Consider the following 22,619-nt stretch of genomic DNA (forward strand, 5'->3'; position numbering starts at 1 on the left):
TGTATATACATTTAGAGATGTTATTGTATGTTTCATGTAAATTACAGATTTTTTGAATAAAGTGAAAATGTGCTATGGCTGCACTCTAACGAGCAAGCATTGATGACTGTCAGGTGAATTCCTTTCCTTTAGCAACCAAGCGAAAAGCAATAATCCAGTGCATGATGGTTGCTTCCTCTTTTCGTGTGATAAAAATGTCTTCATATTCTGCCTGAGTGCGACTCCCTATAAATCGCTGACCCCAGATTAATTATTCTGTATCCCTACGGCCACTTGTGAGCACAGATGGACGCGCCCATAGATGCACTTTGGTCCCAGGTAAGTCATGGCACTGTATTGTCACGCTATGTACACATAACGTCTGTGTGTGGCTCTGTGTGACCCCAGTGTCATGGCTGTCAGACAGCCACACGGATGCTAATCACAGAACACTGCTGCTAATATGAGCGGCCAAGGTTCATTTCCAGAGTCTTTGTCTTGCCTCTTCCCCTAATGCTCACCAGAGGGACAAGCACTGAAACACAGAGAGACCAAGGAAATGGGAACAAAACAAAGGAAGCAATGAGGATGGCTACAGTTGTTGCCTGGAAGTTTACATTCCAAAGACACTAGTCTGATTGTAATAACTGGGGTCAGACAGTGGTTCAGACAACGCAGCTTACAACAAAAGAGACTTTAAGTAACTCACTCTTCTAATATAACTACATTCCTACGCCAGATTGCACCTCAAATGGTCAGAACACTCAGGACCGCTGACAGGAATCACACAGGAAAGAAAGGAGAAGGGAGAGAAAAGCCTCCAGAACCAAATACAAGAGTCCTTAGGAGTCTTAGAATCCAAGAAAGGTACACAACAGAGGAGGGCCAGGTGCAAACAAGCGACAGCAGTAAAATCCAACAAATCCCAGTGTTTCCAGGCAAAGAAGCTAAACCCCACTGACCTTAGATATGTTTTTTCCTTCATTCCCATGGAGGTAATACGAAGTAACAGAAACAGCACTAATGGAAAGCCATGTGTGTGTAAACAAACTCAGTGCTCAATTTCCCAAGCTAAGATGGCTGCTGGGCGCGCTTGCTCCTGTGTGCCTGTTTCATTTTCTACTCACAAGATGGCCATCGCATTTAGAGAATGCAAATGAAGCAGGCCGAGGAAACCTGTTCTCTCTCTCCCCAGGTTCTAGAGGGACCAATGCATTAATTTCTCACAAATGGTAAGATAGCTGTACTGTCCTCTGCCTTTGTTACGTCCCTGAAAACTTGACACCTAGTGTGGCTCCAGTGTGTCATAACCAATTGCCTTAGTGCACTGTAACTCTTGGTAGTTGTAGCTGTGTACTCTCAGTTTCAAGAAGACATTCTAGAGCATTTAGGGTGTTAGAAAATCAATCTAAATCACTTTTACTCACATGCAAAGCCTTTGACGTATTTTCACTATGAAAATAAGAAGCAGACACAGAGTTTATGAAGTCACATATAACAATGGCAAATGGCATGAGTAATTTTTTGCCATTCATAAAACTTACCCAGTTCAGCAGAAAATGTTGCTGTTTACAAAAAAGAAAAAATATATTAGTTTCTAAATATTCAACAACAAATTCCTAACTGCTATTTCTTTTAAGTGAAATCACTCCTCTAACCTCCGACTCCCCCAATATAATTACCACACAATTTCTTTAGGACCACTGTAACTCCAAGGCAGGCACTTACTACAAGTTTTGTCCCTGTCCCAGGAAACACAGGAACCAGGTACTACTGCAAGCTCAGTAAATTGTTACCTAATGCCTTTTGGGCTTTGACTTTCAGGGGGTAGCAGAGCGTCAAAGCTTACTCTTCGAGGATGGTGTGGAGCAAAACCTATACTTGAGCCTAAACATAAAGTACTCTCAATAAATACAGGGCCTGACTCACAAAAGGGTCTCCACACTCGTGGCGGAGCCCCTACAGTCATAGGGGAATCTCCACACTCGTGGCGGAGCCCCTGCAGTCATGGTGGAATCTCCACACTGGTGACGGAGCCCCTGCAGTCATGGTGGAATCTCCACACTTGTGGCGGAGCCCCTGCAGTCATAGGGGAATCTCCACACTCGTGGCGGAGCCCCTGCAGTCATGGTGGAATCTCCACACTGGTGGCGGAGCCCCTGCAGTCATGGTGGAATCTCCACACTGGTGACGGAGCCCCTGCAGTCATGGGGGAATCTCCACACTTGTGGCGGAGCCCCAGCAGTCATGGGGGATTCTCCACACTCGTGGCGGAGCCCCTGCAGTCATAGTAGAATCTCCACACTCGTGGCGGAACCCCTGCCATCATGGTGGAATCTTCACACTCATGGCGGAGCCCAAGCAGTTATGGTGGAATCTCCTCACTCGTGGCGGAGCCCCGGCAGTTATGGTGGAATCTTCACACTCATGGCGGAGCCCAAGCAGTTATGGTGGAATCTTCACACTCGTGGCGGAGCCCAAGCAGTTATGGTGGAATCTCCTCACTCGTGGCGGAGCCCTGGCAGTTATGGTGGAATCTTCACACTCGTGGCAGAGCCCCTGCAGTTATGGTGGAATCTCCTCACTCGTGGCGGAGCCCCTGCAGTTATGGTGGAATCTCCTCACTCGTGGCGGAGCCCCAGCAGTCATGGTGGAATCTCCTCACTCGTGGCGGGACCCCTGCCGTCATGGTGGAATCTTCGCAACGAGAATTCTCATTGGGAAGATTCCGCCAGAGTGCGGGGACTGCCCCGCGACTGTGGGACTTCCGCCACGAGTGTCCACACTGTGGTATATTTAAGACACTGATGATCATTAAGGTCATGTGTTCAGTACTACACTCAACACTGTGGCACACTTGCTGTGAAATGCTGCCACCTAGTGTGCATCACTAGTACAGCATAGATTGCTGCCATCTGTTGGAGAGAAAACTTTTACATTTTGTATAAAGACACTTCAATTATGTAGGAAGGCACTATTCTTAATGTCGGGAGACTCTCGGCATGGGCCTCCCGCACTGGAAAACATAACATCTTTGACAGGTTGATACAATGGAAGCAGTTGTCACAGGGGCGGAGCCATTCTTCACACCTCCATACTCGCCCCAGTCTCCAAACACAGGAAGATGAACTCTGGAAGACAACATTACAAAATGATGGCATTTCTGTCCATATTTACACTTCGAGAAGCAGATCATTGTGTCCGCAACTGAGTACAGCCGTCATCTGCGCAGAACATTTTATTTCTCATTGTTTTCTACAAATACCTTTTCGTTTTCTATTTGTTCCACGCCTTTTATTTCAGATTGTTTAATTAACATTTGTGGTGAGTCACAATCTTTGCTGGGCGATCAGAACACAACCTCTCTAACAAGAGGACTTTGTCAAGTGACCCAATAACATTTCCAAAGCCAGGCTGTGCAGGAAGAGGCTTGGTTAAATGTGTCAGATGTCTTTTCTTCTTTTTGGTGATGTCCAAGCAGAGTGTAGGATGGTCCTGGTGGGTCTCCAGAGATAGTTTGTTGAAGAGATGACAGAGCTGCCCACACTGATGGCTTTAATGGTTTTGAAGCAGAGTTTGAATCTAATGAGGGTTTGTAAGGGCGGCCAATGTAGTTTGTGGAAAGATCTGTTTTATCACCTCTGTTGATAAGTTGAGCTGAGGTATGTCGGCTAGCTTTAGAGTAACAAGAGTGGAGGCCGTTGAGGAGGTGTTGCGCTCACCACTGTTGTATGGAAAAAGGCATCGATGCAAAAGGTGGGAGGGGAATCATTGACTTTGTTTCCCAGAAAGTGATATAAATAAGATACAAGGCTAGTGAGGAGCTTTTGAAGAAAGAGGTTGGAGTGTAGTAAGGCATTATTTGGGAGAGATGTGGTAGAGCTCAGTGAAAATCATAAGGACCTGCGATGGATGTAGGCATGGAAGTTAAAAGAAGTTGAGGGCATATTATCAAGAACGGGCGTAACATTATCGCCGCTTTAGCGGCAGGAAACTGCCGCTAAAGCGGCTGTAAGGGGCTTGATAATGTGCCGCAGAGAATTCCAATAGAAGCCCAGGTTCTGGTGTGAAGGACATCAAAGATAGGCCGGGGTCCAGCAGCCAATCGAAAGATCTGATGTGAGAAGGTAGCCCACACATCTGTTTGTACACATGGCTTAGGAAAGTAACGGCATAATAACCTATTTAATGCTTGTAATGTGCTAATTTCATCTTAGTTACCTGTAAGCATAATACTGACGTCTGTCTGTTATTCGGTTCCCTTACATATTTGGATTCTTAGTGCAGTTATTTTTGATGGATGCTTGCACGGATGCTTCTCAAATTGCTTTTCAAAGGTGTGATGAAAATGCATTCATATTTCAGAAATACTATGTTGATGATGAAGTGAGAAACCAGAGTGGAAATAGTACCTAGTGTGACAGCTTGAGGTGCCCAGCTCTGAGTGGCACTCAGTGCCCCCTTACACTGGGAGACGAGGAGTTCTGTGGCCAGATTAGTTTGGAGAGGGAAGACACTGAGAGGGAAGAATGGAAACAGAGGATTCACTCTGGATGCAAAGAGACCTTCCCTTTAAGAATGAGGTGAAGCAATTAAATCTCTGCCCTGTCAGCCTCTGTGTGGAGTGTGCTTAGAGGCTCATCTACAGGTTTCTTGTGGAACTGATTTTGAAACAGTCTATTTTCTTTCATCTTACCATTTGATTCAATGAGGACACTGGCTCATGAAGTGACTAATTTACTTGCAAGTGGTTGTTTATTACTAACATACCCACAAACTGCTCTAGCCATTTAATACTCCTTTCCTCATACTTGCTCTATGGTCACCGCTTGTGCTCCTCACTGCCGCATAATTGCTTTCGCCAGCACTCTTAAAAGATACCTATGGGCGCCAAATACCACAGTGAATATTAGATGGTGACTTTCATACCAAAAATGCATTAGAAACTCCATTAAAGAGAATTAATGTGGGCCCGATGATGAGTTGCATGGTACAGGGGGGTAGAAACTCGTCGCCTGCAAACATCCTCCCAGTATAGAGCAAATACAAGTGAATCAGTGCAGAATGAGGAATGTAAAATCAGTTTTTCCAGCTCAAATGTCACACAGTGTTCTCTAATTTAAGCAATATAATGCTCCTTTTTACTCCCTTCTCTGAGCAGGTGATAAATGTGAATTTTGGGGCTGATTTAGGACGAGGGGTAGTGGGGCTGGGTGTGGGGAAGGTATCAGAGGACTGGGAAGGAAATGGGCTGGCAGGGGGAGCGGCAATGTATGCTCCCCCTGTGCTGCAGAAGGAGGCCAGGACTGGCCTGGGGACTGCAGGAGGGGTGCACTTTCAGCCCAGTTCTCAGGGGGAGGGGCAATGTATGCTCCCCCTGTGCTGCAGGAGGAGGTCAGGACTGGCCTGGGGGCTGCAGGAGCGGTGCACTTTCAGCCCAGTTCTCATGCAGAGTTTCTGGCCGTAAAATTGGGCCCAGAGGTTCCAGGCACTCCAGTGATCTGGGACAACCAAGGGCCTCATCGCTCCTGCATCGTCCCTCATCGGTGGTCATTGCTTTTCCATTTCTCCTGGTCAACTCCAAGTGGCATAGACTCTGTCCCCTCTGCTTGCAGGTTCTTAGCTTCAAAAATCCACCCTGGAATTCCACCAGATTCTTGCAGTCTTTGCCAGCGGCATCTTTAATGAAGTCCTCCATTGTGGTCTATGGCGTTTTCCAACGTCACTTCGCAACTATGCACCTGGCTTCCCTGGTGTAGGTATTCTGGTTCCTGGGGTATCCACGGGTGGGGTGACTCTCCAACCTTCTATCTTCCACTGGGCTTGTTCAGGGTCCACTGGGAAGGGTCCTTCTTCTTCCAAACTACAACCATGACTTTCCCTTTGACTCCTACTGAGTACGCACCTGTATTTCCACTTTGCACAAAGCCTCTCGGGGTTCCTGGGTACTTACTTTGGGTAGTTCCATGTGTCCCCAGCTCTTCTGAGTCTCCTGGTCTAAGTCCCGACTTCGTCGCAGTTCGCATTCCCCTTTCTTAGTATATGGTTATGTTTGTGCTTACTTACCTCCTGCAATTGAAGTATTATTGTGTATTTTTTGTTGACATCTCCTGGTAGGAGATATACCAATGTGTTAGTGAGTGTTGTATAATCAATAAACATATTTTTATAACTATACTGTGTGATTCTTTTTCGTTTAACCTACACTACATGATTAGGTCTGGTGAAACAAGCTGTTTAACACTCCCTCAGGACTAAGCCTGAAGGCTGCTCTCCACTGCTACCAGTTAGAGAGCTTTCTATGGTTGTCTAAGACCACTAAAAACACCATAAGGGTTGTCTGGATTAGTGCAAGGTGCTTCACTTAAATGTGTGCGCACCATATACTAAGCCAGCCTCCTACTATGAACCTAGGCAGCTCGGTACTACCATTTGTGACAGATACTACACCATTTTCAAATATGTCCAGTTCTTCAAGATCATTTTTTTCTTTCTCTCTCAAATAGAAATAGCTACCACATACATGTCTCCCATAAATGTCCAAAGTTAAGTACCTTTTAATTCCAAGAGCTTCTCCTGCAGTGAGGAATCTTCTCCAATGCTCTGCAAAGTCTTCTCCACATTGTCATCTTTCTTGGGCTTCAAAATCTTCACCTCATCACACCTGAGAATCAGAGAACAACACTGTAGAGGACATTCAAACTTTACACCCGAGATGGGTTTGGGGGTAAAGGTTCAGTGTTTCTAAGCCATGAGATAATTAAGTGAAAAAGAGAAAAAGAAGAGAAATGTGAGAACAGAAATTCTCTACCATGAGATAACTTAGGGGTATCTGAAGCATGCCAGGTGGTGAGCATGAATCTTGTCTGAAGACACAAACTGAAGAGGACCAATGGAGGTGGCGAATGAGATGAATGGATCCTTCTAAGGTGCAACAAGGAATGGAGCAGGAGGTTGTGTGGTGTCTTTTGCTTGGCGAGCATCTCTCTGCATCAGTGTAAAATGAAGATATGAGAGTGTTCTACGAGGACTTAGAGTCGGCTGTCACAGCTGAAAGCAGAGGCTGGGCGGGCACATCTACTGCTCTTGCTGGGGGTTTAGTAATTATGTAATGTGTTGTGCCATGTTTCAGGCTCTGAAGTTGGGCTGACTACCAACAGTATCCACATTTCTCCATCCAGTGGAGTGTATATCAACTCTGCAACTATATATTGTACAACAAACACAAAAACAAAATATATACGGCAACACCTACCACGAGCAGCGCAACGTACAGTAAGTGGATAAGAAGGGAGTAACCCTTTCATTTTTTTATTATATAACTTTTAGTATTTAGGTTTCAATATTTATTGTTATTTTTTTGAGGGTTCGTAAACTCTATGGGCTTGTGGGCCCTTGAGGGTGTTGCTGCATCCAGGCAGGGTTCACACACCTGGACATGAGTCCTGACTCTGAGGTGGTGGGGTGAAAAAGGGTCCATAATTCCTTGCTGTAAGTTGTTTGATAAACACATGTGGTCCCTTTGGGACATCCCCGCATGATCTAGTGTATCGGGGGTTGATCTACCTGTCCCCCATTGGTTCATATTCCCTTTTTACCAGGACTTGTGGACACAGCGCTGAGCCCTAGAATGGCGCTTGCAACATACATTTTCTACCATTCAGAGCTTTGGGGTTAGTGAATCGCAAACCCGAATTGGACAGCGGGAGTTAAAAGTTCACTCGTCCAATGGGGTTACGTGGATAGTCAGTGAACAAAGACTCAAGGAGTTTCTACGGATTAACCGTCCAAATATCTCTTTTAACCAAGTAACTATAACTCCCACCGCTGCCACGCACTGTGTTGACATCAATGATGTCAGAGGCAGTGATAATCTCAATAATGTCACAACACACGTCTGAGTGATGTAATATGTGAGGTAATTAGCAGTGCGTGCAAGGGCTCAAGTTACAGTGAATTTAGGGCGAAAGTTATAGTTATTTGAGATAATTATAACTGGTGAATTTCAGAGGTTTTGTTTCTTTAAAATGGTATATTTTAACTCACGTTCTCAACAATGATAACGTCGCTTTAACATAAGGTAAGATGTCTATTGCTGTGATGGCATGGGGTTGGAAGCAGAGCATTGGCCTGTGACCAGGGGCTCCGCCCTTCTCCCTGGAGGGGCCCAACTCCCCACTGAGCACGGCCTTCGGCTGTGCAAGGTTGTGGTTGAGCACAGTGCCTTGCCTGTGGCCAAGCCATGCGCCCAACCTCCACAGGTGCCCATCCCCTCACTGCGCATAGGCTGCGGCATGGACGATGTGGGTATGGGTGCAGGTGGTGGCCTGAAGCTGGGTGGCATGAGTTTGGGTGAAAGGGCTGGCCTGCAGTGAGATCCTACGCCCAGCCTAAAGTAGTCGCGCACAGCTGACGGTTTGTAACAATACAAAGGATGTTACTTTCAGTAAGGCAGACATATTGTCTTTGCCAAAAAGTCACCAATAATAATAATCAAATGTGTACTTCATAAATTCAAACATTGTTATGATTAATAAAAGTGATTGTCATAAAATATTTTCTTAAAAACCTTTTATCAAATGACATTAACTTGTCTTTGAGCCTTTATTTTTAAATCTTTTATGGTGCAAAGTGCAACCATACAACCAACCTCAAGAGGCTCCAGAGCCCCAGTTGAAGACCGTACAGCCTTAGCTTAGAGTGCTTTTAAAAAGCACAGTAAGCTCTCAATGGCCCAGGAGACTTATTGTTTTTTAATGCAGCATAAAAAATGTTTGGTGGAGCCTTAGACCGTTCTGGTGGCACAAAAGCAGCAAGAAAATACCTGCGTCATTCAAACCCAAGGGTATTATGATGTGATCCTTTAAATTAATTTGTCATTTGAGATGTCATCAGTGATGTCACTGACTATGTCATGAGTGATGTAATATGTGAGGTCATAAGCAGTTCTTTACGGGATCGTAATTTATAGTTATCTTAGGTAACTGTAACTGCTGAATTTTACTGGTTTTGTCCAAGAGAAATCTGAGCCTAACTATAACGTCTGTGTAACCTTTGTTTTTTTTCAGTGAATTTCTAAGATTTTTCAAAATATATTTCATAACTATAACGTACCTTTAGCCTTTTTTTTAAGTAAATTTCTATGTTCTTTTAACTGGTAGTCTGTGTATTTAGCGTTCATGGACCTCTCAGCAGCTTTCGACTGCGTCAACAGAAGGAAGCTGTGGGAGATGTTGGCTGAGATGGGCATAGACTTGGGGCTTGTTACGAGCACTACAGTCACTTCACCTTGAAACTACGGCACAGGTGAGATTCACAGATGACGGTGACCTGACTGAGGAGTTCCACTGCCGGGGACGGGTGCGGCAAGGCTGCATCCTAGCCCCATTTTTATTTACGCTATACGTAAATGGGCTAGATAAAGCACTGGGAGGGCTGGATGCAGACTGCCCTTCTATAGGGAAGAGAAGCATACCAGTCCTCCTATATGCAGATGACGCAGTCCTTTTGGCCCGCACAGGAAGGCGCCTGCAGTTGCTCATCAATGGGTTTGTCAGGTTCATGGCGGACTTAGACTTAGTGCCCAATTTATCCAAATCTTATGTCATGGAAGTAGGTAAAAAACCGGCCAAGAATTATAGCTTCTCAATAGGCACCCATACACTGGAAAAAGTAAAAACTTTTAATTACCTGGGGATTGTTTTTGATCAAGATCTTAGTTTTAAACCCCTAGTAAGCCTTAAATGCAGTCAACTTCCGAGTGCTGTGGGATCTATTATGAATTACGCAACAAGATTGGGCCGCTGGTCCCCGCACGAAATTACCCATTTATATAGCTCAGTATGCTGCTCAAAGACCCTTTATGGAAGCGAGGTTTGGGGCTTTCGTGCTATGGGGAACATTCAAAAAGAAGAAGATAAATTTCTAAAAAGGCTCCTGCAGGTGCCCACAAGGAACTGGGCATAGACTATCTTACTGATCAGGCTGCCTCTAATCCAATTTCCTGTTGGGTAAAAATATGGACTAACCCTGAGGCAACCCTGAGTAGATTAATCATACAGGATTGCATGAAAGGGGATAAGTGGTTTAGAATACCATGGTTAAGATATGTAAGGGATGCTCTGACCTCGCTGGGTCATGAAAAATGCTTTAAAGATCCAAGCACGCTGGCCAATAGAGACAAGGGTAGTATAAATAAAGCATGTAGGCAGTACCTGGCTAGGACCAGAGAGGCAATAGAAGGGTCAAAAAGTACAGCGAGATCACACCAGCTCATTAAAATTAAGCCGGGCATGGAATTCTATTTGGCCAACATGTACAATAGACATGATAGATTTCTAATGTCTAGATTTAGATTAGACTTGCTGCACCACATTCTGGCCGTCCCAGCAGGTTTTGTACATGATGTAAGCTCAAAAGGGTGCTGCGGCTGCGATCTTAGATCTCCGCAAGACACCCTGCATTTTGTCTTACTGTGTCCCTATTTTGCTTACCCACGCTTACTGTTTTTAAAAACAATATTGAAACGAGCCAATATTGGACAGGCCAAAGTGGCCCTTTTATTTCTCAAGCTTGCCGCTGATCCTTTTACATCGTTCAGCATGGTACACTTCTTGCGCCTGGCAGTCAAGCTGAGAAAAACCAGGGGAGAGGAGTAATTGGGTTGACCGCATCAAAAAGGGGCAGTAACAAAAGAATTAAAAAACCTGAAATGAATCGAGCACAAGTGTACAGCTTATCCGTTTAAGGACGACATCGATTGTTAGTTTTTAAGATGCTTGTTTTAATACGAATTATTTATTAATGTATGGAATACTGTGTTTTTGAAGGCCCGATTGTAAATTATGTATCTTTTATGGCTATTTTTTAATATCCGAATAAAGATTATTTGATTGATTGATTAACTGGTAGTCACGTTTGCAGAGAAGGAGAAAGGGGGCGGGCCTCTGATTAGCTCGCAGGAATCCCGCTGTAAGGGACTTGCTGGAGGTAACAGGAGGGCTTCTTGGCCCCCCAAGACCCTCAACATAATAAAAATAATCGTAATAATAATATTCCATATTTATAAAGCGCGAACATATCACCCAAGGCGCTGGGGGACTTTGGGGAGATTAAGTGAGCTATTACGCAGAGTCATATGGTGCCGAGCTGAGCTGCCGCCGGGGATTCAGCCGTGAGCCCAGTGCTCTGGAGTCAGCCGCTCTGGCCACTGAGCCACACCTCTCCCTGAGCATCCAAGAGGACTTTATTCCCCAACCAGTATTGTGCCAGGAGGCGCGTTTGCGGAGTGGTGGAGGAAGGGGGCGGACGGGCTGTGATTTGCCGGTCCTTTTTAAAAAAAATGTCAAAACATTTTTAGGGGAGGGTGGCTGCATGGCCCTCCTTCCCAGGCTCAATTTAGACTGCAGGGACCACATCCCCCGGTGACATGCCTTTTTTAAATGGGGGGCTGTGAATCCATCCTCCCCCCTGCCGATTTTTGCCCTGGGGAACCCATCCCCGAGGACCTGACCTTTTTAAAAAATAAAATCATACATTAAAAAGGAGGGTGGCCAACGGCCCCCCATCTCTGGATGATTTCGGAATCGGGAATCCAATCCCCTTGGGCCCACCCTCTAATGTGGGTTCCCTAGCCCACCCAGGGAAACAGGAGGGGTAGTTGGCCCCTATGGACATCCTTAGAGACCAACTACCCCTCCTGTCACTTCCAGTAAGTGCCACACAGCGGGATTGCTAAGAGGTCTTCGGAGACCACGCCCCCTTTCCCCAAAACTCTGCAAAAGAGCCTCCTGCGCACTACTGGTTGAGGGATGAAGTTCACTTTACTCCTGAGGGGCCTGGGGGAGAGGAAGCCCTCCTGGTACCTCCTGTAAGTCCTACACAGCGGGATAACTGAGAGCTGGTCTGAGGCCGCACCATGTAATCGTAATAAATACGAAATAACATATTAATTAACTTCTGATAATTATTTAAACTTAAAAAGAGTACTGGAAGAACAAATTTACAAACGTAAGTGAACTTACCTCCTTAAAATGTTTTTCACATCCTAGAGAGAAATGAAGAAAGAGGAGAAGGTAAATAGACAAGCACGCATGCAGTGAAGCATTCATTTCTATTGTATATGGGCCCTGATCTGTGATTGGAGGAAAGGTACCATCTAAATATCAGAGCATACAATTGAAACAACATATCTTCAACATTTAACACTTGTATTTTTCTGACTGTGAGCCGCTTAGTCTCAGAACAACCTGGCCGTATCCGATCAGGCAAACTTGCAACAAATACCAGAGGTGGCTCCATGCACAATGGGAGTTCACTCAGGTTTCCTTTAAATCATGTGTGACCATCGGGCTATCATACACATTTAAAGTTTAGAACATTATGAGCATTGTTCATGAGCATTTTGATGTAGAAGTAGAGAAGGCTCCCTTTCTAGGTGTGGGCTGCACAAAGTCTGGCAGAGGCATGCAGACAGGACAAGAAGAGAGACAGGGCAGGGTTGATGCACTGACAACTACTTTAAAGGAATGCCTGTGTTATTTAAACTACGCTGCCTATACCTTAAGACACATGCAGAGGGTGATATGGATGGAGGATTGGTAATGCAGCTCATATGGCAGGAAATTCAAGCAACCACCATTGTATATATACAGCTCCAGCTCGTCACGGTGCTTTAGGCCAAAGGTGACAAACTGGACTCCTTTCACTAATAATAGTCAGAGCTCTAAGAGGACACCCACAAACCTGCCGCAGGGGCCGCCACCCAGTTCTTGGCCCCACTCACATTTGCTCGCATACCTGAACATCACTGGTAAGAGCTTGTTGGCCACTACAGAAGTTTTAAACAAATTAGTAATACACAATTTAGCAACAGTAAAACCCCTGGACCGGTTCCCTCTTAAATAATATGCAATGTTTGCACACAAACCCTCCAGATAGGCATTCTCCCCTGTACCCCGTTTGTTTCTCCTCGTATCAATAACCAAACCTGATCGAGATCCAAGTGAATCGCAGTGGCGGTCGCCGCAAACAAAAAGAAGTGGGGCAGGTGGGGCAGGTGGAGGGGGCACACGAGGGGAGCACGGGGGGAGTTTCATAATCATTTTTTTAAAGAGGAAGACTTACCTGAAGCTGCCTGCGCCTCATCTGCCTAGTTCCAGCAGCCCCAGGGACAGTACCGAAGACTCCCTGTGCAATCCCCGTGCTGCTCTCATGCTATGAGTGCAGCACAGGGATTGGCCTGAGCGGGGGGGTTTGACTCTCCGCTCAGGACAGGCTCCCTGTGCAATCCCCGTGCTGCTCTCATGCTATGAGTGCAGCACAGGGATTGGCCTGAGCGGGCGGGTTTGACGCTCCGCTCAGGACAGGCTCCCTGTGCAATCTCTGTGCTGCTCTCATGCTATGAGTGCAGCACAGGGATTGGCCTGAGCGGGCGGGTTTGACGCTCTGCTCAGGACAGGCTCCCTGTGCAATCCCCGTGCTGCTCTCATGCTATGAGTGCAGCACAGGGATTGGCCTGAGCGGGCGGGTTTGACGCTCTGCTCAGGAGAGGCTCCCTGTGCAATCCCCGTGCTGCTCTCATGCTATGAGTGCAGCACAGGGATTGGCCTGAGCGGGCGGGTTTGACGCTCTGCTCAGGACAGGCTCCCTGTGCAATGCCCGTGCTGCTCTCATGCTATGAGTGCAGCACAGGGATTGGCCTGAGCGGGCTGGTTTGATGCTCCGCTCAGGACAGGCTCCCTGTGCAATCCCCGTGCTGCTCTCCTGCTATGAGTGCAGCACAGGGATTGGCCTGAGCGGGCGGGTTTGACGCTCTGCTCAGAACAGGCTCCCTGTGCAATCCCCGTGCTGCTCTCATGCTATGAGTGCAGCACAGGGATTGGCCTGAGCGGGCGGGTTTGACGCTCTGCTCAGGACAGGCTCCCTGTGCAATGCCCGTGCTGCTCTCATGCTATGAGTGCAGCACAGGGATTGGCCTGAGCGGGCGGGTTTGACGCTCCGCTCAGGACAGGCTCCCTGTGCAATCCCCGTGCTGCTCTCATGCCATGAGTGCAGCACGGGGATTGGCCTGAGCGGGCCGGTTTGACGCTCTGCTCAGGACAGGCTCACTGTGCAATCCACGTGCTGCTCTCATGCTATGAGTGCAGCATGGGGACTGGCCTGAGCGGGCGGGTTTGATGCTCCGCTCAGGACAGGCTCCCTGTGCAATCCCCGTGCTGCTCTCATGCTATGAGTACAGCACAGGGATTGGCCTGAGCGGGCCGGTTTGACGCGCTGCTCAGGACAGGCTCCCTGTGCAATCCCCGTGCTGCTCTCATGCTATGAGTGCAGCACAGGGATTGGCCTGAGCGGGCGGGTTTGACTCTCCGCTCAGGACAGGCTCCCTGTGCAATCCCCGTGCTGCTCTCATGCTATGAGTGCAGCACAGGGATTGGCCTGAGCGGGCGGGTTTGACGCTCCGCTCAGGACAGGCTCCCTGTGCAATCCCTGTGCTGCTCTCATGCTATGAGTGCAGCACAGGGATTGGCCTGAGCGGGCGGGTTTCACGCTCTGCTCAGGACAGGCTCCCTGTGCAATCCCCGTGCTGCTCTCATGCTATGAGTGCAGCACAGGGATTGGCCTGAGCGGGCGGGTTTGACGCTCCGCTCAGGAGAGGCTCCCTGTGCAATCCCCGTGCTGCTCTCATGCTATGAGTGCAGCACAGGGATTGGCCTGAGCGGGCGGGTATCGCCTTTGGGAGCTTATAAGTGTTTAGTTATCCAGCACAATATCCTTGGTGCAACAACATCAACTGTTGCATGGCTAAACACTTATAAGGTCCCAAAGGCGAGACCTATTGGCTATGCCAATGCTTGTTTTTCACCTGCTAGCTCTGAGCCTGTGGGGCTACACTCCTCCGCCATTGTGGAGGAGCCACCCCTGCTCAATTGCCACTGCTTATCTTGGGTAGTGACTGCAAAATTTTAAGCAAGATTCTAGCACACAGATACTTACAAATATTCCCTGATCTTATCCACTCAGATCAAAATTGCTTGTGCCTGGGTGCAGCACCGCCCTAAATATCCGCAGGTTTCTCCACATCATGGACAGAGTTTCTTTCCAATTCCCTCAATCTGCCTGTCTAGTGCTAGCGTCTTGTGTAGAGAAGGCCCTTGAGACACCTGACTGAGGTTATCTTTACCAGGTTCTACCCAGGCTAGGGGTATGTAAGCGAGTGCTGCCCCTTATTCGACTATTGTACACTGCTCACTCGTCGCATGCTCTAATGGGCAAAATGATAATGGCTTCCTTATCTGTCCATAGGGAAAATATGCAGGGATGCCCTCTGTCAACTTTGCTTTTTACAATTGTGATGGAGCCTCTAGTGGCACTTGCCCATGCAGAAGACACAACATGGACAATCCTTCTAGATGGCACGGCACGGCGCATGCAATATCCCTCTATGCGGGTACAGTACTCAAAAAATGTGTCAGATAAGTTTTCCAACTCACACAGCACACTATCAATCAATCAATCAATCAAGCCATTTATAAAGCGCACTACTCACCCGGAGGGTCCCAAGGCGCTAGCGGGGGGGGGGGGGAGCCGCTACTGCTCGAACAGCCAGGTCTTGAGCTTCTTCCTGAAGGAGAGGTGGTCTTGGGTCAGGCGCAGGTCGGGAGGGAGGGAGTTCCAGGACTTGGCGGCCAGGTAGGAGAAGGACCTTCCTCCTGTTGTCGCTCTTCGGATGCGGGGGACGGCGGCGAGGGCGTGGCTGGCTGATCGGAGATGGCGTTTGGGAGCGTAGAAGTTGAGGCGGTTGTTGAGGTAGCTCGGGCCTTGGTCGTGTAGGGCTTTGTGTGCGTGGGTGAGGAGACGGAAGGTGATTCTCTTGTTGACGGGGAGCCAGTGCAGGTCTCTCAGATGTCCGGAGATGTGGCTGCTTCGGGGGACGTCGAGGATGAGTCTGGCTGAGGCGTTCTGTATCCGCTGGAGTCTCTTCTGGAGCTTGGCGGTGGTTCCGGCGTAGAGGGCGTTGCCGTAGTCCAGTCGGCTGGTGACAAGGGCCTGGGTGACCATCTTCCTGGTCTCGGTGGGGATCCACCGGAAGATCCTCCGTAGCATGCGCAGGATGTTGAAACAGGAGGAGGAGACGGCGTTGACTTGTCTGGTCATGGAGAGGGAGGAGTCCAGGATGAAGCCCAGGTTTCGTGCGTGGTCTGTCGGTTTGGGTGCGGTGCCCAGGGCGGGGGGCCACCAGGAGTCGTCCCAGGTGGAGGGCGAGGAGCCCAGGATGAGGACTTCCGTCTTGTCTGAGTTCAGTTTCAGGCGGCTGGTCATCATCCACTCGGCTACGTCTTTCATCCCTTCGTGGAGGTTGGCTCTGGCGACGGCGGGGTCGTTGGTCAGGGAGAGGATCAGCTGGGTGTTGTCGGCGTAGGAGATGATGTTGAGGTTGTGTTGGCGTGCGATGGCCGCAAGGGGGCTCATGTAGACGTTGAAGAGGGTGGGGCTGAGTGAGGATCCTTGGGGGACGCCGCAGATGATTTCTGTGGCCTCTGACTTGTACGGTGGTAGGCGGACTCTCTGTGTCCTTCCATCGAGGAAGGAGATGATCCATTCCAGTGCCTTCTCCTGGATTCCGACGTTGCTGAGGCGCTGCACTAGGGTGCGGTGGCAGACAGTGTTGAATGCCGCGGAGAGGTCTAGGAGGATGAGGGACGCTGTTTCTCCGTTGTCCAGCAGGGCTCGGATGTCATCGGTGGCAGCGATGAGGGCGGTCTCGGTGCTGTGGTTGGCTCGGAAGCCAGACTGTGAAGGGTCGAGGGATCCATTCGTCTCGAGGAAGGCGGCCAGCTGCTTGTTGACGGTCTTCTCGATGACTTTGGCTGGAAACGGGAGGAGCAAGATGGGGCGGTAATTCTTGAGTTCGGTGGGGTCCGCTGTTGGTTTCTTTAGTAGAGCGCTGAGTTCGGCGTGCTTCCAGCTCTCAGGGAAGGTGGCGGTGTCGAAGGAGGTGTTGATGATGTCTCGCAGGTGGGGTGCGATGACAGCGTTGGCCTTGTTGAATACGTGGTGAGGGCAGGGGTCGGTCGGAGATCCGGAGTGGATAGAGTTCATCGTGTGGATGGTGTCTTCTGTGTTGATCGGGGTCCAGGCGCTGAGGGTGGTGGTGGGGGGCGTTGGTGCGGTCGTGGGGGGCGTTGTTTGTGGGATGAAGCTGTTGTGTATGTCAGCGATCTTGTTGTGGAAGTAGGAGGCGAGGGAGTTGCAGAGGTCTTGCGATGGGGTGATGTCGTTGTTTCCGGCGTTGGGGTTGGAGAGCTCTTTCACGATGTTGAAAAGTTCCTTGCAGTTGTGTGCGTTGTTGTCCAGCCGGTCCTTGAATGCAGTTTTCTTGGTGGCGTGGATTAGTTGATGGTGCTTCCGGGTGGCGAGCTTGAGGGTGGTCATGTTGTCCGGTGTTGGCTCCCTTCTCCAGGCTTTCTCGAGGGCTCGGCAGTTCTTCTTGGAGCTCTTGAGTTCGTCGGTGAACCATGGGGCCTTCTTGCTGCCGAGTCTGTTGGGCGGGGTCCTCAGTGGGGCGAGTTCGTCCGCGCAGGTGCTGATCCACTTCGTGAGGTTGTCGGCGGCCTGGCTAGGGTTCGCTGAGCTGGCTGGAGGGTGCTGTCTCAGGGAGGCGGCAAGCTGGTCGGCTGTGATCTTGTTCCAGCTTCTTCGAGTCTCCTGTTGCTGGTGGTGGTGTATCGTGGTTCTTCTGAAGGTGAAGTGGACGCAGCTGTGGTCCGTCCAGTGGAGTCCAGTGGCGTGGCTGAAGGCGATGTCTTTGCTGGATGAGAAGACGGCGTCGAGTGTGTGTCCGGCGAGGTGGGTGGGGTGGACACCAGCTGCTTGAGTCCGAGGTTGGCGAGGTTGTCAAGCAGGGTGGTGGTGTTGCGGTCGTTGTTGTTCTCCAGGTGGAAGTTGATGTCCCCCAGGAGGATGGAGTCAGCGGAGGGGAGGGCGTGCGGGCTGATGAAGTCGGCGATGTCTTCGCTGAATGTTGTGCGTGGTCCCGGGGGTCGGTAGATCAGGGTGCCTCTGAGGGTGGTCTTGGGGTCGGTGTGGATCTGGAAGTGTAGGTGTTCGGCGGTAGTCAGGGTGTCGTCGGTGTTGGTCGTGATGCGGATGGTGTTCTTGTGGACGATGGCGATGCCTCCTCCAGTCTGGTTGTCGCGGTCTCTCCGGGTGATCTTGTATCCCTCTGGGATGGCGATGGCGATGTCGGGCGCTGAGGAGTCGTTCATCCAGGTTTCCGTGAGGAAGGCAACGTCTGGAGATGTGGTGTCGAGGAGGTTCCAGAGTTCGATGGCGTGTCTGTGGACGGAGCGGGTATTGAGCAGGATGCACTTGAGGTGGTTGCTGCTGGTGTTCGGCTTGGCGGGTGCTGGTGCGGGGCAGGTCCGGATGCAGGTGTACTTGCAGGCGAGGCAGCTGAAGGGTCCGTGGGTGCGTCTCGGGGTGGCTTGGTGGCATCCTGGGGTTCGGCCGGTGTTGAGTGCGTTGAGGGTGGCGGCGTCGTATGTCTGGCGGGTGGGCTGGGGTCCTCGGGGGCCAGGGGTTCGGGCGCTGGGCGCGGACGGGCGCAGACGGGCTTACCTTTGGCGCACCTTCGGCGCTCCCGCTGCGCTCGTCCGCTGCGCGGTCGCTCCGGGGGTGTCATAGGTAGGGGGACGGGAGGGCGGGTCCGCTGGGTTGGCGGGAGCGGGGCGGCCAATGGGCTGGTGGTGGCCGTGTCCGCAGTGGTCAGCGGCGGGAAACTGGCGGCCGGGCGGCTCAGCAGTGGCTGGGTCGCTCTGGATCAGGGGTGTCAGCGGCGGCGGCAGGAGCAGGGGCAGGTAGCGGCAGGAGTCAGGGGGGTGACCAGGCCTACTGAAAGGCGCAGTGGTCACTCCCGAGTACACTCGGCGTGCTCCTTAAGTAGGGGGACGGGAGGGCTGGTCCGCTGGGTTGGCGGGAGCGGGGCGGCCAATGGGCTGGTGGTGGGCGTGTCCGCAGTGGTCAGCGGCGGGAAACTGGCGGCCGGGCGGCTCAGCAGTGGCTGGGTCGCTCTGGATCAGGGGTGTCAGCGGCGGCGGCAGGAGCAGGGGCAGGTAGCGGCAGGAGTCAGGGGGGTGACCAGGCCTACTGAAAGGCGCAGTGGTCACTCCCGAGTACACTCGGCGTGCTCCTTAAGTAGGGGGACGGGAGGGCGGGTCCGCTGGGTTGGCGGGAGCGGGGCGGCCAATGGGCTGGTGGTGGGCGTGTCCGCAGTGGTCAGCGGCGGGAAACTGGCGGCCGGGCGGCTCAGCAGTGGCTGGGTCGCTCTGGATCAGGGGTGTCAGCGGCGGCGGCAGGAGCAGGGCAGGTAGCGGCAGGAGTCAGGGGGGTGACCAGGCCTACTGAAAGGCGCACTATTCCATATGCCCCTGAAATACCGCTCAGGGTTTTCCTGCACAGCCGGGATTCCTCGCACCCAGGAATTTACTCAAAAAAGCATAAACATTCTGGAGACCTTTCCTTAGATGGTTACTTGCTCTCTTTTCAACAAAACCTAGCACAGCACAATTTTCATACAGGGCAGATTCTAATGCACAGGCAGCTTCGGCAGAGCAGTTGTATGCTATGGGGATTCACTCATGAGGAGCCACAAACTCACAGTTATACCGAAAATGTTTGTAATGAGTCCATATTGACTTTTAGCCACCTGGCTATAAGAAATCGTTTGGGAATATACTTCGGCCCACCTCATTCAGCTTCACGAACGCGGCAAATGTAATTTAGAAGGGGGTTCCAGGGCTCTGAGAGAGCGAAATGAGCGCAAGCTTTAGTGTACCCTCACCTGGAATCCAGAAATGCCCAGTTCAACGTCCAGTTTTCTATACTACACCGAACATACCTCTCCTCTGCCAAAGTAAACCAGGTCTTTCCAGACACTCATCTCTGCTGCCAATCTGATAATGCAGACCTTCAGCATGTCCTGTGGGCCTGTTCATCCCTAGCACACTATTGGTGACCTGTTTTGGCCACTCTAGCCAACATCCCTCACTGCGAGGGATTTAACACTTGGGAAGTGGGTGCCTTTGGCATCTACAAGCACACTAAGCAAAGTAAGGTAACAGCAAGGTTCACAGAGCTCACCCTCTTGTTAGCTAAAGGTGGTATACCCTTAAAGTGGCATGCGTCAATGCCCCCAACTGTTGCATCTTGGAGGCAATGAAGAGGCAAGAGCTTCCATACACACCCCATCTCCCAGATGCGTCACGTTGTAAGTACCTCGCACCATGCCGCAGGATTTGCGCCGCTGCTGCATCACAAAAGTGACGCAACGGTGGCGTAAATGAGGCGCAAGGGGCTTGTAAATCTGCCCCTCAATCCTTACGGAATAAGATGCTATGTTGAACCACCTTCAAAGCATTATCAAAGATGACTCCCTCCCCGCCATGTTAATTGTGAGTGACTGACACTTCTGCTCCGTGTGATCACTCCCCTGTCGTTGGCATGCCGGCAATTACTTCCAGCACACAAGTAGCACCCCACTCCCTTGCTTTCCTCCCCTGCTTTCCTCCCATGTATAGAACAAATTGTTAAATCTTTATTACCTTCCTGTGCCTGTGTAGCCCCTTCCTTGCATAGACAGAAGCCGCACAACAATCACAGACTTCCTACTGCTCAAGTATTGCCAGAAATGTCACCCTTGTTCACCCTTTGCCCTTTTTTAAGCATAATTCCACAAAGTATCACAATGGATTTTTTCCATTGATTAGGTTAATAGGAGTTTAATTGATGTCTTGTGAATGCATCAACCTTATCTGTAACCTCCTAGAAAGCTTTGCAAATACTGTCTGTCATGTTCTAAAATAAAAATGCTTAATAAACACATTTGGTCATAAAAGTGAGACAGAGGCACAGCAGTGGAATAGTGGATTAGGCTAGGACATGGAGGAAAGACAGCAGGTGAAACTCGCAACCCCAGTATGGAGGGTGCTGCACCTGCTGCACACAGAGAAGGGAGTCTGCGGCATCCAGAGAATCAATGTGTCAGGCAAGAGCACTCACAATAGACTGTAAGAGTGCATCGCTGAGAGAATGGAGAGGAGAGCAAGGTGGCCACAGCAAACACGATGAGGGGTCACAGTACACCTAATGGACAGGATGGAAGGCTGAGGCACACAGGATGAAGTGGAGCAGGGGTGAACAACCCACCAGGTGTTTAGGATGGCACCACACCTGCACTATTGGTAGGGAAAAGCAAGGGGGTGAGAGAGCAGATGACCAGACAGGTCACTCCTCTTCCACTGCCAAGTCTGGCAAGAGAGCTTTATGTGTACACAAAAAAACACACAGGACCTGACACATAAGTGTGTGTGTGCTTGTGTGTGTGTATGTCTGTTGACAGTGATCAATGAAGCAATAAAAATAAGAAAAATAATAGTCCACAGTTCGAAACCACCCTAATGTTAATCACAACTACAGACAAGAGCACAAGCCATATCTTAGACCTCAACAGTGCTAAATCTACAGACCTACATCTGACAGTTCCTCCTGTAAGCTGCTTGGCCTCCCCACCTAAATAAAAATGTTAGCCTCCTCACATGTATGCACCCCTAAATTCTGCAAGTGTCACTTAATATAAACTGTCTGCTCATTTTCCAGCACTTTAAAAATATGTGAATTATTCATCAGTGATTCATAGCCTTCACAATATGTTACTGACTCAATGGTCAAGCTAGGCAGTTTTTGGAATTCATTCATAGAGTATGTGTTAAGGATCCTGCCTAGCCTATCAGGACGAGAATTTGATGACTAAATCCCCATCTCACACCACATCCCGGCTATCATTGTCCGGAGTCCTATCATAGTCAATACAGCAATACACTCTTAGAACTATCTATAACTCCCAGAATTCGGTTGATATTTTTAAAGCCACTGCTAGGCCTTTGTGACATTTTAATTGTAGTCTCGACTTTGCAAAATTCTCAAACATAAATTTCCATGAATTCCCCAATAAGTGAAATTTCCATGAATTGCCCATTAGTGAAATTTTGCAAAATTTCTTCGATAGAAGTAGAATAATTAAAGCAGAAAATCTATTGCAGAAGACATTTTCTCCTTGAATGAGTTCTCTTTTGAACACATGTGATGCCTTCGTATTGAATTTTCAGGTGAGATATTGCAAAATTATGCATCATACATTTTCACCTGATTTTGCATATTGTTTGTGAAATATCACAAAATGAATTCTGCAATTTTGTACAGGCCTAGAAATTGTGTTGAATAATGCATAGGCTTGCCACAATTCCTTTACAGTTTTTATGTTGACGGCGGACCATCAACACCGTCACCCCCCGAAGAGACTAAAGCTTAAATGGCATGCCATTCAAGTATTGGACTCATTTATTGATGAAACTAAAGAATTTCTGGATATTTTTTTTTACCAATTTATGTAGAAATTATGCATTAACATGCTTATTAAAAGTAGTAAAGTTAGAACTCCTAACTTTAGGAGTCCTAAAGTTAGGACTCCTCTAACTTCTGTGAATACCGAAATGAGTAAGTGCCTTCTGTGAATACCAAAATGAGTAAGTGCCTTCTGTGAATACCAAAATGGTAGTAAATTTAGAATTTTGTCTTAAGTTAGT

General features: G+C 49.2%; 1 protein-coding gene across 1 annotated transcript in view; it reads right to left on the minus strand.

The window, feature by feature from the left end:
* Positions 1-22,619, minus strand: part of LOC146869133 (E3 ubiquitin-protein ligase TRIM39-like) — a 122,653-nt gene that overhangs the window by 74,519 nt on the left and 25,515 nt on the right. Inside the window, exons 4-6 of the mRNA XM_085630014.1 lie at positions 12,003-12,025; positions 6,534-6,643; positions 1,524-1,544 (exon numbers count right to left, since the gene is read on the minus strand). Coding sequence (XP_085486140.1) covers positions 1,524-1,544; positions 6,534-6,643; positions 12,003-12,025 — 154 coding nt within the window. The remainder of the gene's footprint in view (positions 1-1,523; positions 1,545-6,533; positions 6,644-12,002; positions 12,026-22,619) is intronic.

Source organism: Triturus cristatus, chromosome 1_1 (genome assembly GCF_964204655.1).
Source record: "Triturus cristatus chromosome 1_1, aTriCri1.1, whole genome shotgun sequence".
Taxonomy (NCBI): Eukaryota; Metazoa; Chordata; class Amphibia; order Caudata; family Salamandridae; genus Triturus; species Triturus cristatus.